The 18,489-nt window shown below is 50.5% G+C and overlaps 1 protein-coding gene across 3 annotated transcripts in view; it reads left to right on the top strand.

The window, feature by feature from the left end:
• The first annotated feature begins 3,304 nt into the window (after window positions 1-3,304).
• Window positions 3,305-18,489, top strand: part of ddr2l (discoidin domain receptor family, member 2, like) — a 32,378-nt gene continuing 17,193 nt past the window's right edge. For 2 of the 3 annotated variants that reach the window (XM_030105158.1, XM_030105156.1), the window contains exons 1-4: window positions 3,305-3,572; window positions 16,533-16,631; window positions 16,717-16,819; window positions 17,054-17,129. In XM_030105158.1, the coding sequence (XP_029961018.1) occupies window positions 16,571-16,631; window positions 16,717-16,819; window positions 17,054-17,129 (240 nt within the window). In that variant the 5' untranslated portion in view covers window positions 3,305-3,572; window positions 16,533-16,570. Of the gene's footprint in view, window positions 3,573-13,991; window positions 14,215-16,532; window positions 16,632-16,716; window positions 16,820-17,053; window positions 17,130-18,489 lie in introns of those variants that run through there. The other variant, XM_030105157.1, reaches the window with a different exon arrangement.

The following is an 18,489-nucleotide window of genomic DNA, read 5'->3' as shown; positions in this document are numbered from 1 at the left end:
TTTATCTTGCACTTAATTTCATTTAAAAACCATTAAAATAAGTTCATTTTAAAAAGTGTATAACTTAGAGTTGTTTGTTTACGTCTTGTAATTCAGTTCATTTAAAAAAAAAAAACTTAAAATTCAGAGAATTTTTTTTTTATCTTGCACTTAATTTCATTTAAATAAGTGTAAACTCAGAGTTGCTTGTTTTATTTTTCAGACTATTATTTTGGACTTAAAGGTGCCTTAAGGAGTTTGCACGTTTTATGCGAAACAGCGCCCCCTGCAGGCCTTGGGCGTAATGCAGCTTAGTGAAAAACTTGTCCCTGTGGCTCGCGTGCACGGAAGAGGAGGACTCCGTCTTCGCTCGTTTAGAAGCGCTCCAGTAAGATGTCAGTGTCTTCTCCCTGGTGGAGTCTGTGTGGAGCTGTGGCAGTGCTAGAAGCCAGTCTGTTCTGACTTTCTGGAAGATCCTGCTCAGTTGTTGCTCACTAAGCATCTGGCGGAGTAATGGCGGACAAAACGAAACTCAAGGAGCCTGAGCGAGCATTACATTATTCCTTTCAAATTCTCCCCAAAAAACTCTGGAGCCGCACCGGCACTGTGACTTTCTAGTGAAAATTTAGCGCTGTTAGAGGTACTGGTAATGAATATGTCAGGGCACATTGTACACAGCATTAAAAATGTGGAACATATTTATGGTGGAAAATAAGTATTTTTAAGGTTGTAAAACTCCTTAATGCACCTTTAAACATCGTGGCTGGGCTGCCTTTTTATTAGAAATAAAATTCATTTTCAAAAATAATCTGTCATTACATTATTTTAAATTTTATGTATATAAAGTATCGGTATGCAAGTATTGGTATCGGTGAGTACTGAAGATGAAGTACTCGTACTCGGTATTGGTCTGAAAAAAAGTGGTATCGCACATCCCTATCAGGAACAATGGTGCAACAGCACATTTGTTCCACTATTATTCCACTATTCCACTTATTATGACTATTATTACTTATTATTACTATTCCAATATTCCACTAACACTACTGTTGACTCAAGAGTCATTACAACATGTGGATTTCTAAGAGAAAATGTTTCTCTGGCATCTGGGGTGACGTCGCATGTCACGTTTTCCCAGGGGAGGACAAAACGCCGGGTCACGTATGTTAAAGGTGTAATACAGGATTTTCTCGAAAAGACGAAGCCAAACGTCTGTTACTCACTTTTTGAAAAACGTGCATGTGCCAGACCATCCTGCCTGCTGGACGGCTTCTCCAGAGGAGACGCCTCAATGGCTCCTCTTCTCCGGGCGTGCACGGCTCTGTTTACAGTTCCTGCGCTCGGCCTCGCTCATAAAGCTGATTTTCCTAAACAGTTAGTTTCATGGTGTCAGACCAGCCTGCAGGTGGAGCGTGTTCTACACCAGGTTCTGTACCGTACAGCCGATGAAACAGAAACAAACAACAAAAAACATGTTCATGTTTCAGGTTCTGCACTTTCAATAAAGTGTTATTTAAACAACCAGTTGTCATTCTTATGTTGAGGCAGCAAAGGCAGGAAATCGGTAAAAAGTACCTAAGTTACTTTTAAAGTAACTTAGTTACTTTGATATTGAATTAATCAGTAAAGTAACTAGATTCCCTTTTTGATGAGTAATCAGTAATTGGATTACCTTTTCACGTAATCTGTGACAACACTGCTCCTCTCTGTCCCGTCTGTCGTCTCTGTCCCCTCTGTCCTCTCTGTCCTGTCTGTCCCGTCTGTCCTCTCTGTCCTGTCTGTCCTTTCTGTCCCCTCTGTCCCCTCTGTCCTCTCTGTCCTGTCTGTTCTTTCTGTCCCCTCTGTCCTCTCTGTCCTGTCTGTCCCGTCTGTCCTGTCTGTCCTCACTGAGCAGTGGTTCCACTCGGTCCTCCAGCCTCTGGAGCAGAGCTGAACCTCCTCCTCCTCCTCCTCTTCCTCCTCCTCCTCCTCCTCCTCTTCCTCCTCCTCTTCCTCCTCCTCCTCCTCCTCCTCCTCCTCTTCCTCCTCCTCCTCCTCCTCCTCCTCCTCCTCTTCCTCCTCCTCCTCTTCCTCCTCCTCCTCCTCCTCCTCCTCCTCCTCCTCTTCCTCCTCCTCTTCCTCCTCCTCCTCCTCCTCTTCCTCCTCCTCCTCTTCCTCCTCCTCCTCCTCCTCCTCCTCTTCCTCCTCCTCCTCCTCCCTTCCAGGCTCCAGCTCCAGAACTCCTGCCCAAACCTGGTTCCAGACCAGAGCTGTTCAACCTGCGGCTCTGGACCCACATGTGGCCCTTCAGTCCCTCTTTAGCGGCTCCATGAAGCCTTCACCACGTGATACATGAATAAACGTTTAACTTATTTTTCAATTATTATGATTCTTCACTCTTGGTTCAAAAGGGATTCAAAGAAGGTTCAAGTAAAAGTGGGGAAAATAGCAAAAACTACAAGAAATGAGAAATGAAAAAAAAAAGATAGAACAGCTTCAAAACCTGAAATGTCTCCAATTCCTAACAAGAAAATTAAATACAGAAGAAATAAACAGAAAACTTTTTGAAAACATTTAAAATTGCTAAAATTCTAAAACATCAAAGCTCAGAAACAGGAACAAAAGCTGGTCCAGTGTAATAAAACGTTCTCTGTTCTGAACTGTAGTTAAACTTCATGAAAGCATCTGAAGATCTAGTTCTTGTTTGTGAACCTTCCTGAGCTGCACTCGCCTCGTTTTAACGGTTAAATATTCTTTATGCTCCAGAACCGGACCTGGTCCTGGAGCTGGTCCGCTAAAAGCCTGCAGAACCCTGGTCTAGAAGAGTTCTCAGAAAACTGTCAGAATTCTGAATCAAATGTAAGTTATAAGTCAGAGGTCTAGGAACTTTCATGTTTGATAAACCTCAAGCCCTCCTTCTGTGTAGCAGTCCAGACTGTTCTGAGCCACAGTGAGGACGAACCGAGGACAGAACAGGAGAACGTTCTGCTTCACCACGGCTGACGGGAGAACAGTCCTCCCTGGTCCCCCCTGGTCCTCCCTGGTCCCCCCTGGTCCCCCCTGGTCCTCCCTGGTCCCCCCTGGTCCTCCCTGGTCCTCCCTGGTCCCCCCTGGTCCCCCCTGGTCCTCCCTGGTCCTCCCTGGTCCCCCCGGTCCTCCCTGGTCCTCCCTGGTCCTCTCTCAAACAGGATTCAGTTTAGTTCTCAGAACTCAACAGGGTCCTCAGCCTTCCTCTTCTGTGTGAGGAGGAGGAGGAAGAGGAGGGCCTCCTCCTCCTCCTCCTCCTCCTCCTCCTCCTCCTCCTCCTCAGGATGTGATGTAAATAGAAACTTTTTGTCTCGGAGGACAGTCCAGTCCAGATCCCGCAGCTCTCTCACTCTTTTCGGGGCCTGACAGAAAGAAAGAGAGAAAAAAGGAGTTTATTTTCTCCGGAGTGATCCTGTGAAACTCCTCCGTCCCGCTGCGACGCGCACGGAGCGGGAACGCTGACGGAGAGACGGAGAGACGGAGACAGGGGGACACGGGGACACGGGGACACGGGGACAGGGACGAAGCTGAGCCGAGCCGAGCCGAGCCGAGCCGCGGTGGAGGACCAGGAGGAAACCTGCGGACAGGTAAAACCTTCATGGCACAGCCGGGCGGGTTAGGGGTTCGAGCCCTGGAGACCGAGACCCGGAGCCCGGAGCCCGGTCCTCGGTCCTCGGTCCTCGGTCCTCGGTCAGGCCGGGCCTGCTGCTCAGCCAACATCTGGAGGACCCTGCAGGGCCGCGGGCCACCGGTTGAGCAGCCTGACGGTCAGGCTGGACTGCTCTTTAAAGCCAGCGGAGCCTTTATTTCCAGCAGAGCAGAGGAACAGTGTGCGCGCTCTGTGCTCTGTGCACGCGCTCTGCCCGGCCTGTTTTTCAGATCCACTTACTGCGTTGTGTTTTGGCGCGTGCGGCTCAGGAGGTTGAGACCTGCACCAGCTCCACGGTCTGACTGAGACCAGGTCTCTGTCCTGATGCCGTGTGGGTCCGTTAGACCAGGAGGTGAAACATATGGCCTGCGGGTCCAAACCGGCCCCAAACACGGTCCAGTCCAGCCCATGACCTGGGTTCACCTGGACTCTGGTCTAATCCATGAATAGATGACAGTGTGCGGTCAGATCCTGATGGATCACTGACGGATCACTGACAGATCATAACAGATCACAGATAACTGACAGATCACTGATAGATCAATGGCAGAGCAGAGATGGATCACTGACTGGTCACTGATCACTGACAGATCTCTGCTGGATCCCTGATCATCAATAGATCTCTGCTGGATCCCTGACAGATCACTGATCACTGACAGCAGCGTAGCATTGAGAATGAGGCCAGCTGTTTGTCAACATGTGGCGCCGTGTCTTTAAGAACGTCGTCCAGAAGACGAGGATTCTGACCGGGAGGATTCCCCAGGTTTCGCCCGATCCCCCAAAACCCACTCAGAGGAGCCTTTGGTTGTTTTTCACTGGCCCGTTGAGTCTGGAGGGATCTGTAAAGATCTGGAATCCCCTGAAGAGAGCATGTGGAGCTGGCTTCATCAGATCACACAGAAATAAAGACCTCTGGTAGAACACTGCAGATGGACGCTCGCCGTGCGTCCAGAGGCCCACGCTGCTCCTCAGGGGGAAGAAGTTCTTTTGTCCCACAGAGGGAGCTTCACATGAAGACAGCAGCACGGACAGTAACAGCCTGCATGTGTCCCACACAGCTCAGTGAAGGACGTCTGTCTGTGTCCTCTTGGTCTTTGCTGTGAAGCCTTTTCCAGTCAGATGGAAGCAGGGAGCTCAGATCAGTCTGTCAGAGACCTGGCTCCACCTGGACCCAGCTCTCATCAGAGCCGTCTCAGGGCTGTCCCTCACCGTCCTCTGCAGGCCTGTCCCACTGCAGACCTGTCCCACTCAGACCTGTCCCACTCAGACCTGTCCCACTGTAGACCTGTCCCACTCAGACCTGTCCCACTGCAGACCTGTCCCACTGCAGACCTGTCCCACTGCAGACCTGTCCCACTCAGACCTGTCCCACTCAGACCTGTCCCACTGCAGACCTGTCCCACTGCAGGCCTGTCCCACTCAGACCTGTCCCACTGCAGACCTGTCCCACTGCAGGCCTGTCCCACTCAGACCTGTCCCACTCAGACCTGTCCCACTCAGACCTGTCCCACTGCAGACCTGTCCCACTGCAGACCTGTCCCGCTGCAGACCTGTCCCACTCAGACCTGTCCCACTCAGACCTGTCCCGCTGCAGACCTGTCCCACTCAGACCTGTCCCACTCAGACCTGTCCCACTGACCTGAGTCTCGCCACGTTGAACCGTGTTTTCAAGTGAAAGCAGCAAACCTTCCTTGTGTTTTGTGTCTGCATGACATTGTGTGGAAGCGACTCCCACGGTGGGACTTTTTAAAGCTCTCAGACTCTGTTGAAAGGAGGAAAGCTGAACGTCTCTGAACGGCTGACGCTCCTGTGTGAACAGTTCTGTTCAGGCAGGAGGAGGACTGACCCAGAGAGCACGGCGCCTCAGCTCAGTGCATGAAAACATCATCGTGAAAATACCGTTTTCTACATGTTGCTGTATAAACACAAAACTTTTCTCGAATGAAAACACAAACGATGCCTTTCCACTTGAATCTCTGTTGTGTAAACCGGCCCTGAAACTTAAAAAGCAGAGGCAGAGAGTGAAGAGATGCTGTATTGATCCTGGATCAGGTGAAGAACTGTGGCTGCTCCCCTCTGGGCTGATTCCTGTCAGGAACAACAGAGGATGTCGACTGCTGTCAGAGTTGTTCTGTTTGCAGCTCAGACTGTCTTTAATCTGGCCGTGCTTCGCTGTGGTTTCTGTAAACTGTGGCAGCTCACCTGCAACAGCAGCGTGTTGATAGAAAACAGGGACTTTTCAGCCGGAGCCTCGGTGTAAAGAGAGACTTTCAGGGCCGAGAGCGAAGGAGCAACGCTTCTGCCTTCAGGAGTCCACCGAGCTGCCCCACAGAAGATCTGGGATCCATCCTGATGCTTGGCTCTGAGTCCAGACCTTCTCTCAGATCTCTCCAGCTCAACCTGGAGCCAATAAGACGATGATGGCCAGGCCTCGGCCGCAAAGATGGATCTATTTAGAGGATTCTACGCTGCATGTTAAAAGCAGACAGGAAGACCTGCACGTTCCCTCTGCTCCCAGCTAAACCCTCAGAAGGTTAGAGAAGCAGACTCTGAGACGTGGGTGAAGAAGTGACGGTACAGTCCTTCACCCGTTCATCAGTCTGAGGGACGATGTGACCGTGACTCCACGCTCCTCGCTGCTCCTGAAGCACTGTGTGCAGAATGGAGCTGTGGCTGCAGAGGCCAGCAGCCAACCAGGAGCCAGGGTCCCGACGTGTCGGGTTTCCGTCAGCTGAGCTGGAGCCACCGGCTCATTAACCCGTCATGAAGGCACACCGAGGAACCGGTCCGTCCCAGGCACTGGGGACCGGAGGAAGACTGCTGCAAGTCCAGTCGTTGTGGAAGCCGTCAGCGACGTGGAGTTTATTGTGGAATCCCGTTTGCCCTGACAGAGTTGATGGACAGTTGTCTCTGCTGCTCCGTGCACGGTTCCATGATGTGTCTGAGAGTGACGTCTGATCTGGACAGCCTCTTCCCGGGTCGTTGTTTCCTCTGTGTTCGGTGTGCGTCTGCCTGAACCAGTCCATCTGAGATGTAAACGTTCCGATTCCTCAGCTCTGCTGTCTCATATATAGGTCTCATGTCCAAAACCTAATTCTGGTCTTGGTTTATGGTTCCAGACTTATGTCAGCGACTTCTTTTTGGCTTTCACCCAGTCATTCATATAAATATACTATTTCCTTCTAGGCCATCACACCCAGGATTCCTTAGTTGCTTCCATAGGAAGAGTTTTTTTTTTTTTTTTTTCTGTGGAGCAGGACTGTTAGTTCTGTGTCCAACCCCCAACCTGGAGGGCCAGTGGAGTCCGCTTCGTCAGGCCTCTGCCCTCTGACCTCTGACCTTTCTGGCATGGGTGACCCTACCAGGAGACAGACCTGACGGCATGCAAGCAAACCAAAAATGCACGGCGCCAATCCTTTGGTGGAAAATGAATTTCAAAGGCCGAGCTTTATCGACACCGAGATTGAGAGAAACGAATGTGTGTGTGTGTGTGTGTGTGTGTGTGTGTGTGTGTGTGTGTGTGTGTGTGTGTGTGTGTGTGTGTGTGTGTGTGTGTGTGTGTGTGTGTGTGTGTCAGTCAGTGCATTTAGTGCATGAAGAGGAGAACCTGAAGCCACCTGACAGACAGAAAACACAGAGCAGCCTCAGCTTCCCGCCCAGTCTGCTTCACAACAGCTGATTCAGGTTTTAGCAGAGACGCTGGCACTAGATGTCCCTCACTGGACAAACTTTAACCTTTTAAGATGAATTGGTTAATAGTAAATACACTAATATCACACACTTTGGCCCTTGAGCAGTTCCATGGGCTTCTGCTTCATTGGGAACAAGCTGGGGTTTGTTGTGGTTCTCAAGGACAGAGCTGCAAACCTCCGGCAGACCGAAGGCTTTCGTATCGAAAACATGTTCAGCCGAGCAGCGGTTCACAACTCCCAGCAGTCCCTGGGGCAAAGCCTGCACACACTGCAGCTACAGACCCACCTGACCTCTGAGTCTCCAGAACATCAGTGAAGCCAGACCCCGGCAGAAACAGCCACTCCCATCAGCCCTGCACAGGCAACGGACAGGGCCCGGAGTCCGCTCTCCACTCAGCTGAGGTTCAGATGTTTTTTCTTCATTTTAAATGTTATCAAGTAAACGTCTGTTGGGTTTAGGCTGTTTACACTCCTGTCTCCATGGAAACAGTAAAAATGCAAGTTTTCTGTAACGGAGTACTAACCTGCATGCTACCGAATGGTTGTTCTGCCTGTGGGTTCTACAAGTGTGTGTAGTTGAACTGCGACAAAGTGTACATTTACCACACCATCATCTGCATAAATGAAGACATTTCTGACGCACTTCTACGAGGTCCTATATGGTGGACCTTAAATACTTTGCATCAGACAGTTGCATTACAGAAAACTCACCTCTGACTGGTACCACAGAGTTTTACTGTCACTGATCAGCGCTTCTGACATACAAACCTGTTTTCACTTTCTGGGCTCGTTTAAATGTTTCACATCTGCTCAGCTCACGTTTTAGGGCTTGTGGCTCGTTTCAGGTCTTCGGCGGGGCTCAGACCCCCGTCACAGTCTCAGGTGTGTTGGCATGCTGGTATTTGTCTTGGCTCCAGTGACTCCCATCACTTCAAAGTTGTACATGTTAAATCAAGCGCCCCTCAAATTCTTTACATGCCAGAAATTCTTTTTTCTCTTTGCTTGGGTCCAGTGACTGCTTCACTGTTGCATGAGCATGTTTTGCATTCTGCTGATGCACGTGTGGAGTTTTAAACGGGGCTCAAACTCGCCGCCTCAGTGAAAACATTAGTCTGAAAGCTTCAAGCGAAGCTCCAGTCACAAAACTGTTCTCCTCTTTCTGTCTGACTGGACAGACACAGCACAGCCATGGAGTTGATTGACTTTCTCTGATGAGGTGACGTAACTCCTTTTCATTCACTTGGTTGTGGAGTTTTTGGCCTCTCGTCGTTGAAGTTAGCGTCACCTTTTAAAGCCGACAGCTTTAAAACTTATTTTCAGAAACATGAACTCAACATTGAAACTTCGAGAGATGGAATTGAGCTCCCATTTTCAAATCTGAGTGTATTTCCAAGAAATGGTTTAGCGTATGGTTTTAGCATTGCTAACACAGCTAGCATCTTTTGTCCAAACGCTTGTTTTTTTCTGTTTTTTTTTTTTAACAAATGCTATTTAAAAATCATTCATTAAGTAATGTTTGTCTAAAAAGAGCTCTTCTCCAGTGAGAGATTTACAACGCTCATTATCAGAAGTGGGAAAATCAAGCTTTTAATAAATAGCCTGGTTCAGGTGGGATCAGTTCGACTCGATGAAAACCTTCTTCTCATGTGAACATGTCTGTCCTATGGTGCTGCTCTCGTTTTGTGAGGCGGACCCTGACAGCCGACTCTCGTCACGTGGTTGTGGACATGTCTGAAAAGCTGTAAAGCTATTTTAATCGGAAACGCTGTAAAAACTAAGATTTCCACAGTGAGCAGCTGCCTGAGCTCCAGCCTCTCAGGACGGTCGCTTCCCGGCGCTGGTGCTCGCCTGTCTCTTTCAGAACTTCTGGGAAGTATTTACGATTTGACGTGTGTGTGTGTGTGTGTGTGTGTGTGTGTGTGTGTGTGTGTGTGTGTGTGTGTGTGTGTGTGTGTGTGTGTGTGTGTGTGTGTGTGGCCTCATTTGGTGTGTTGCATAATCAGACTGAGCTGCTCAAGACTTCACAACATCAGGTATACACAGATCCAGCTCATCAGGTCCACCGTACTGGAAAAACCTGGACCCTCTTTTGAGTTCAGGTCTTCTTTAGATTCTGTGAACGCTCCTCAGGAATTTGGGTCTGCTTTGACCACCTAACAATAGAGTTATAATATCCCTCTGGTCCAGATCCCAGAGGAGCTCTGCGGGACTGAGAGCTCACGCTGAGGAGGTGGAGGTCTTTGGAGTCCAGAGAACTCTTCAAGAAACCAACCTGAGATGAGCAGCAATCCTCAGGTAGCAGTGGCGGACCGTGCATTTCACACTAAGGCCTTCAGAACAGATCCGCCTCAACCAATCCACCCCTCAATAACTATTTTATGTCTATAAAAAAATATCTTATTAAACAGATATGCATATAAAGGGTTGTTGCACAGCAGATAGATACTTGTGCAGCCAGAATAAATGCCTTTGCTGAAGTGCACAAGTCTCCTACTACATCTGTGCACATACAATAACCATCAACAACTAAAAGTTAGGGTAGACGATGTTGTCCAAAAGCACTTCTTGCCATACTGAGTGAAATGCTCCCTGCCCCCTGGGAGAAGTCGATACATCATGTGAACAAAAAAAGTGCGGAAAAAATCTGACCACTGTAGCAGCCAAAGGACAGTAAAAACTCCGACCAATCGTATCGCGCGGACTGCTCTTAAGGAACCAATCAAATCCCTTCTCCGTTCTACCAGCCCCCTGCGTGTACATTTCAATGGCGTGCACTGGCCCTGGTTCAGAGCGTGCGCGTTGCCTCGGCTCGCGTGAAAAATAGAAGGAAGGGAGCGGTGCGCTGCGCTCCTATGCGCGTTGTGTGCGGCAGTCAGAAATGTTAATAACATTGGAGGCGATCGCAAACTCCGTGTGCGTTCGCTCGCAACGGGAGCTCCTCCAATGGGGTGGGAGCTGGGCGGAGCCTTGGGGAGATGCTACATTCGTGCTACATACTAGTTTTCCAAGATCGTCGACCCGAGCTTTAATAAAACAGCAATATTATTTAGGAAAAGAGGAACATTTTACTCACCAAAATTCCGATTATTTGTAAACAAAACTCATCCTCATTTCCTTCCTCAAAAAGAGTTCATTTGCTCTGTCGTATAGATTATCCGTGAGTTTCAGTTCCATCAGCAGATCCTTCTCCATTGCCATCAAAGCCAGGGCTGAAAGTCCAGCTGCCCTGTGGGATTTCTGGCGTAAGTTTTAATTCTCTTCAGGTCTTCTTCTACTTCTTCTTCTTCTTCTTTAGAATAATTGCGGTGGCAACCAACAACTTAGGTGCATAGCGCCCCCTACTGTATCTCTTGGTGAATGTAAATCAGAAGGCCTGGATCTGCTGTTGTTAGTGTAGCTAGCTGGAAGGTGCTGAGTCGCCAACTCGAAATCTGATTGGTTGAAGCAACTGTCTGATTGACGCTTTACTGGGCTATCAGAACGGACAGTGAAGGCCTCGGACAGATTTGTTTTTACCCTAGCAACAGATGATGCCTGAAATCTGATTGGTTAAATGGTTTAATATGAAAAAAAACATGTCTGGAAGCAGCGCGACCACGGGAAAACTATGAAAGGAACCAGATCATACCGTTTGGAATCATTTAGTAAGTATTCATGGACAAAATATAATTTACATCAGTCTGTAATTCAGATACCTTTTAGGCCAGCAGAGAAGGCCTTGCAGGCCCTGACGGCCCACCACTGTCAGGTAGACTGTGTAGCTTCCACCTGATCAGTTGATCCCCAGAAGAAGAACATGGCCTCCAGATCATCACAGCAGCTGGTTTTTCACTCAACTTTTTCACTCTTTTCACTCTCCTAAAGTGACTCCATTTTTTATGCTTTTAGGCTAGTCGACAAGTTCTCAATCCAAACTTTCATTTAGTCGACAGAGGAGTTAGTTACCAGATAACTTGGACATTTGTGGAGGTCAGTGCTGGTTTTTGTAGTTGAACCACTGGATGGGAGCTGCTGCAGTTTGGTAGTTCCTGTAAGCTTCTCTTGGTTCAGTTTGGTTCTCAGTGAACTCTGTGTCGTTCACCCAATGGGGGGGAGCTGGGGGAAGGCATGTGGATTCCTGTGTGTTTGTGCGAGCGAGAGACATGGAAACAGACAGGGAGAGCGAGGTGCAGGGATTGAGAGAGGCAGCGAGGTCTGGGTTGCGTTGAATGTTTGGAATGTTGAGGCTTTTGGCTTCAGTTTGCTCTGACGGAGGAGGGAGGAGGGGAGAGCAGGGACGGAACCAGGAGAAAGGAAAACAGAAGGAGAGGAAACAAAGAAGCAGCATGGCGGCTCGCTCTGCTTCAAACAGCTCACTCTAGTCTGAAAGCGTCAGGAAGGTTAAATGTGACTAATTTCACTGAAGTTGAATTTTCTAAAACTCTGTGGAAACGTTAAAGTTCATCATTTGTGACTGTTGGATGTGTCAGATTTTTACCCAGTGTGCATGAAGAGCCATTTGTCGTCTCTAATACCAGCATTCAACACCTCCGTCACAAAGTCTGCTGAAGTTGGAGGCTTGTTGCTACCTGCAGCACTCTGGAGGTTAGCATTTAGCATTTAGCATCATCTCTGCACCGTGTTGTCACACTCCACATCTTCTAGAAACCTCCTGAAGCTTTTGTATCTTCAATCGAGCTACTGGCAGTGGCCTAATAGCAGCTAGCAGCGGCTAGCAGCAGCTAGCCGGGGCCAGATAGTAGCTAGCAGATAGCAGTTAGCTGTGGTTATTTGGTGCAGGTTAAATGCTTGAGTTGATGTAGCTTTCCGTTGCGGCGGTGGAGGGCCATATGTTAATCTTTTCCCATGCCGTCTTATATTGTTTTTGTAGAACCTGTGCTGTGTTGAGTGACAGTATGTCAGTGGTCACACGTCGGCTCATCTTGGACAATTAAAAGAAGGTACCATTCTACTGATTTTCCACTTCTCTTCTGGCATCAGCTCCGCTTATCTGATTTTGATGAATGAAGTTATGCTTCAAGCGTAGCAGATGGTCTGCTCTTATACCAGTCAGTTGAAGAAATCTTTTTCTGGACGCAGAAGCTACAGGAAAGACCTGAGATGTATAATCTCACCTGGGATGCTACATTAAATTAAATCCTGCAAAGTTCATCTGTTTGGAACCTTAAAGCGACACTAAGGAACTTTCAGTTTTCCTTGATTTTGGCGGCGCCAGTGGACATAAGCGGTAGTGTTTTGCCTGAAGGAATACTACAGTTCCCATGAGGCCTAGCGCGTGGCGTGGTGAAATGCTGCTCCCGGCGGCGTGCTGTCGGACTGAACTCGCCTTCATTTGTTTCCAGTGGCTGTGTGAAGGACGGATAGCGACGAGGTCATGAATCTAATGGTGGCTAAACAATGTTCTATCATGACGTGACGCATGCCGTAAAGCAGTCCGCACATTTGGAGTGTTTTAGTGAGCAGGGTTCCTACCACCCTCCTCACAGCTGCTCAGTCCAGGTGAAGCAACACTGACGCCCTCAGACTGACAGAGGGTCAATCAGCTGCTGGAAGTCGATGTATCATCACAAAAGATATTAAAATGTTTTATTAAGGTTGAAAAGTTCCTTAGTGTCGGTTTAAAGCAAAACTTCAAATAACCCAGCACGTTGTCAGCTAAACTTGCGGTGGTGTAAAATACTGCAGCGTGTCTGAACTACATAGTTCTGATGTGTTCATTCTTTGGTTTTTGCACTTCCAAATAACAAGGCCCTTCTTTTTCTGAACTAATTTGATGGACTTTCCTGTTTTCTTGGCTCTTTGTGCATCGGTTGCCGTTCTAGTTCCCAGGAAATGTTGATGTGAATTACGATCTGCAGTCCTGATTTACAGTTCAGCTTACACGAAGAACATCAGTGGTGGAAATCTGTCCAGACGTTTACAGAAGGCAAAGAGATGCTAATACGTCGTCTGTTAACGTCTGCAGCAAATCTCCAGCTGGACGCTAACAGGCGTTAACTGGAGCTGAACTGGCTGCCATAACGGTCTTCTTCAGACTCTGTCATGATGCTCTTCCTCGCAGATGGTTCCTGAAGAGACATTGGTTCCTCTGGTTCGGTCGCAGTTCTACTTCTTCTTCCTTTGTTTCTTGGAAACAGTGGGAGAGAGATAAAGAGCGAGGGAGAGCGAGCTTTATGTAATGTGCTGGCTGCAGCTCAGATTCCTGCTCTGTTGCTCATCCTTACGGCCCGATCACATGACCAGAGACAGCAGAGACCAGGAGACACAAAGGATCCAGTGAGAGCGTGACCTACTCAGCGTCTGCACCAGACAAAAAGCCCCGTTTGCATTGCTGTCCATTATTTCCTGTTGCACTTCTTCAAACTCTTAGAAAGGGTTTTTTTTAATGCCTCATGGCGATTAATGACACAGATTTCTGGGAATCCAAGCTGTAAAATGAGACACGCCTTAACCAAGTGTGTCCGTTATGTAACCAGCTTCTGATGTCCAAACAACAAGATGTGGTCTCGGTTAGCGGTTAGTCATCATCCACCTCTGCGGCCGCAGCCTTAACGACTCGCTCGAGCTAACGAACGGCGGTGGGAGTGTGAGGATGTGTGTGTGTGTGAGGATGTGTGTGTGAGAGACTTGTTTGCGTGGAAGCAGGAATGCTGGATTTAAACTCGTTGACCTGCTGGATTTTGCGCCGGGTCAGTTCCACGCAGCAGCGCCGCCACTCGCCCTGCTTTCATTCAGTCATGACCTGCTCTGGAAAGACGACTCGACGACCGGAGGATCAGAAGCTACACCTCTGTTGTTACTTCCCAGAAGTCTCTGCTGCTCCAGCGCTGCTGAGCAGTGTTTGCTTGTGCAGGTTCTCACCAAATCTTTATTGAAAACGTATGAAATGTAAGTTGGAAATGGTGAAACGTGTGATGTAGACTCGTGTGATGCTTCCTGACGTATTTCGTCATGCGTTCATACATGTGGCCACACACACTGTAGAGCTGGGACAGTGTGCTTCTGTCCCCGTTCTTCAATCCTGAGGATTTTTGTGTTTCTTTTGTTCACAGTTTAATATCCACAAACTACACCAGGAGCCATATTTCCCCCCAAAATGCAGATTGCATCACAGTCTCATTTTTTTTAACCTTTGAACTTTCTTGTCCTTAAAGTTTTTGGGGTGGAGAAAAATGGGTGTTTGGTTTTCCAGAGACCCATCATGCAGCGTGGTGGTGCGGACGGGGCTGGGACTGCGGGCCTCCTCCTGTACAGACGTTTTGGGGGGTTTGGAGTTTGGGAGTTTGGGAGCGGAGTGGCGGAGCCGGATCCGGAGCGAGAGCTTCGGGTTTCAGTGCGGCGCTCTGCCTCGGCCCTGCCTTCCGCCCATTGTTCTGCGCTCTCCTCTTCCCCTGCTCTCCTCCTCTCCCAGCTCCCTCCTTCTCTCTGGGTTTTCTTATCGGCGCTCGGCCGGGCCCCTTCCTCTCTTTGTCTTCGTCCCGGTTCCCTCCTCCTCCTCTGGTGTCTGCCCAGCTGTTCTCTCAGGAGGCGCCATGTTGGTTCCCAGTAAAAACATCGGCGGCAGACAAACAGCGACCGGCCTGAAGGTCCAGGACCGGAGCGCAGCGGCGAGGCGAGGCGAGGCGAGGCGAGGCGAGGCGAGGCGGTATTTTTAGACTTAAAGTATAGATGTGTGTGAGGGCAGCGGCGGCCGGCGCTCCTCCACACTCAGGACTGGAACTGACCGTCAGAGAGGAGCTGTGACGGGGCGGCGTGTTCCTGAGGACAAGTGAACAGCCAGTCTGAATTATGACTGAGCACACAGGAAGTCCCCCCTGTGTGTGTGTGTGTGTGTGTGTGTGTGTGTGTGTGTGTGTGTGTGTGTCATTGCGTAACCGCTATGAGTGGGCTGCTGTTGCTGTTTGTGTCCAGTGTTTATAAACTGCTCCGCTCCAATAGCACACACACACACACACACACACACACACACACACACACACACACACACACGTGTGCGCGCACGCTGTGCAGCCTACCCTGAGTGGGCCTGGTGCCGTGTTTTCACGTCTTGTTCTGAGTGTTGTCTGTTTCTCCTCGTCGGAGCTTCACTCTCAGAGGTCAGAGGTCAGAGGTCAGAGGTCGCCTCGTCCTCAGTGACGCCCTGCTCTTCACCTTGTACCAGCCTCAGCTCTGGTGTTCATCTCAGACCTGGACTGAGCCGGGCTCAGGATGAGGATGAGCGGCGCTGGCCGGCGCGGCAGCTCGGTGGTTCAGCACGTGGCTGGCGGGCGCCGGGGCGGGCGCCGGGGCGGGCGCCGGGGCGGGCGCCGGGGCGGGCGCCTCCCCTGGGTTCGGCACGTTTCACCTCCGGGGCCTCACAGCTCTCAGGTTCTCAGGTTCTCGCTCGGTGCTGGACGAGCCGCCGCGCTCGCCTCGAGCTGCTGATCAGCTGTAAATAAACACTCTGGGAGGGGCGAGCGCCGCCGGATCTGCAAACGGCCAGCTGGAGCGTCAGACGGCGCAGATTGTTCTATATTCCAGCAGAAATCTGCTTTCTGAGGGAGCTGTAGCCGTCAGTGACAGGAGTGGGGAGATATAACCTCCTCTCCTGCTTCCTGGTGACTGACTGCTTTCTTTTGCGCCGCTTCTTCATTCGATAGCTGGAATCCTTTTCCTGGTCAACAGGAACTTGAGTATTTGCTCAGTATCATGTGAAGTCGCTCTACTCCACACTCTGGAGAAACCCCTGTCGCATCTGGATTATGGCCGCGTCGTCTTCCTCTTTCGGTCATGGTTGGGAAGCCGTGCGGCTGCAGCGGCTGCAGCGACCGTCGTCCCCGTCTTCCATTCCAGATTTGTTTTTCTAGGGATGTGACGAGGTCTCACGACATTAAATCCTGACAAGATTTCTCGTTTGGTGAAAAGCCGCCTCTTCACGGGCGCAGAGTGAAATATCCCAGCGTCTGTTTGTGACCTGTAGAGACCGAGTGAGAGAAAGACCACCGCGCTAACCGGAGCTCTGAGCTCTCTGGACCCACAGAGGACCGCTCTGGTTCAGGTTTCACACCTCAAAACTCCAGCTTCATCACGTTTCCTGTGGCTGAAGTGTTTCCTGAGAGTCTTCTCACAGGGGAAGCTGCGTGGAGGCTGGGTGGAGGGCAATCACATCCCGAGAGAGAGAGGCCGCCAGCCTGGAGACTCTCTCACCTCTTATTCTGCTTTTCCAGAGATGTAGCGTGTGTGTTGGACTGACTGTTGGACCATCATGCACCTCTTCCTGCTGCTGATCCTTCACGCTACAGCAGCTGTGGGACAGATTGACCCTGGTATACACACACACACACACACACACACACACACACACACACACACAGACCACTGGTTGACCGCCATCATGGTGTGTGTGTCCAGCGCACTGCCGCTATGCCCTGGGCATGGAGGACGGGCGGATCAGAGACGAGGACATCACGGCGTCCAGCCAGTGGTACGAGACCACGGGTCCGCAGTACGCCAGGTGAGTCCTGAACAGCATCCTGGGAACAAGCTCGGCGGGAGAGAGACAGCAGCTCTGCAGCTCTCCGACCTGCATGTTCCACAGTGAGAACGTGAAGTCTCCCACATGCTGGGTGACTGTCCCACATTTCTAACGCCAACACCTGTGTGTGTGTGTGTGTGTGTGTGTGTGTGTGTGTGTGTGTGTGTGTGTGTGTGTGTGTGTCTCTCTCTCTTTGTGTGTCTCTGTGTGCAGGTTGAACCGTGAGGAGGGAGAAGGAGCGTGGTGTCCTCAAGGACAGCTGGAGCCGTCAGACACTCAGTACCTCCAGGTGTGTGTCAGTCCCTCCAGGTGTGTGTCAGTGCCTCCAGGTGTGTGTCAGTACCTCCAGGTGTGTGTCAGTGCCTCCAGGTGTGTGTCAGTACCTCCAGGTGTGTGTCAGTCCCTCCAGGTGTGTGTCAGTCCCTCCAGGTGTGTGTCAGTACCTCCAGGTGTGTGTTAGTCCCTCCAGGTGTGTGTGTGTCAGTCCCTCCAGGTGTGTGTCAGTGCCTCCAGGTGTGTGTCAGTCCCTCCAGGTGTGTGTCAGTCCCTCTAGGTGTGTGTGTGTGTCAGTACCTCCAGGTGTGTGTGTGTCAGTCCCTCCAGGTGTGTGTCAGTCCCTCCAGGTGTGTGTGTGTCCGTCCCTCCAGGTGTGTGTCAGTCCCTCCAGGTGTGTGTCAGTACCTCCAGGTGTGTGTCAGTCCCTCCAGGTGTGTGTGTGTCCGTCCCTCCAGGTGTGTGTCAGTCCCTCCAGGTGTGTGTCAGTGCCTCCAGGTGTGTGTCAGTCCCTCCAGGTGTGTGTCAGTCCCTCCAGGTGTGTGTCAGTCCCTCCAGGTGTGTGTCAGTGCCTCCAGGTGTGTGTTAGTCCCTCCAGGTGTGTGTGTGTCAGTCCCTCCAGGTGTGTGTGTGTCAGTCCCTCCAGGTGTGTGTGTGTCAGTACCTCCAGGTGTGTGTGTGTCACTCCCTCCAGGTGTGTGTCAGTCCCTCCAGGTGTGTGTCAGTGCCTCCAGGTGTGTGTCACTCCCTCCAGGTGTGTGTCAGTCCCTCCAGGTGTGTGTCAGTGCCTCCAGGTGTGTGTCAGTCCCTCCAGGTGTGTGTCAGTCCCTCTAGGTGTGTGTGTGTGTCAGTCCCTCCAGGTGTGTGTGTGTCAGTACCTCCAGGTGTGTGTGTGTCAGTCCATCCAGGTGTGTGTCAGTCCCTCCAGGTGTGTGTGTGTCAGTACCTCCAGGTGTGTGTGTGTCAGTCCCTCCAGGTGTGTGTCAGTCCCTCCAGGTGTGTGTGTGTCAGTGCCTCCAGGTGTGTGTGTGTCAGTCCCTCCAGGTGTGTGTCAGTCCCTCCAGGTGTGTGTCAGTACCTCCAGGTGTGTGTCAGTCCCTCCAGGTGTGTGTCAGGACCTCCAGGTGTGTGTCAGTCCCTCCAGGTGTGTGTGTGTCAGTACCTCCAGGTGTGTGTGTGTCAGTCCCTCCAGGTGTGTGTGTGTCAGTCCCTCCAGGTGTGTGTGTGTCAGTACCTCCAGGTGTGTGTCAGTGCCTTCAAGTGTGTGTGTGTCAGTACCTCCAGGTGTGTGTCAGTCCCTCCAGGTGTGTGTCAGTCCCTCCAGGTGTGTGTCAGTCCCTCCAGGTGTGTGTGTGTCAGTCCCTCCAGGTGTGTGT

This window comes from Salarias fasciatus, chromosome 12 (assembly GCF_902148845.1).
Source record: "Salarias fasciatus chromosome 12, fSalaFa1.1, whole genome shotgun sequence".
In the NCBI taxonomy this organism is placed as follows: Eukaryota; Metazoa; Chordata; class Actinopteri; order Blenniiformes; family Blenniidae; genus Salarias; species Salarias fasciatus.
The sequence above is the reverse complement of the archived record's forward strand: the minus strand, read 5'-3'. Positions and strand labels throughout refer to the sequence as shown.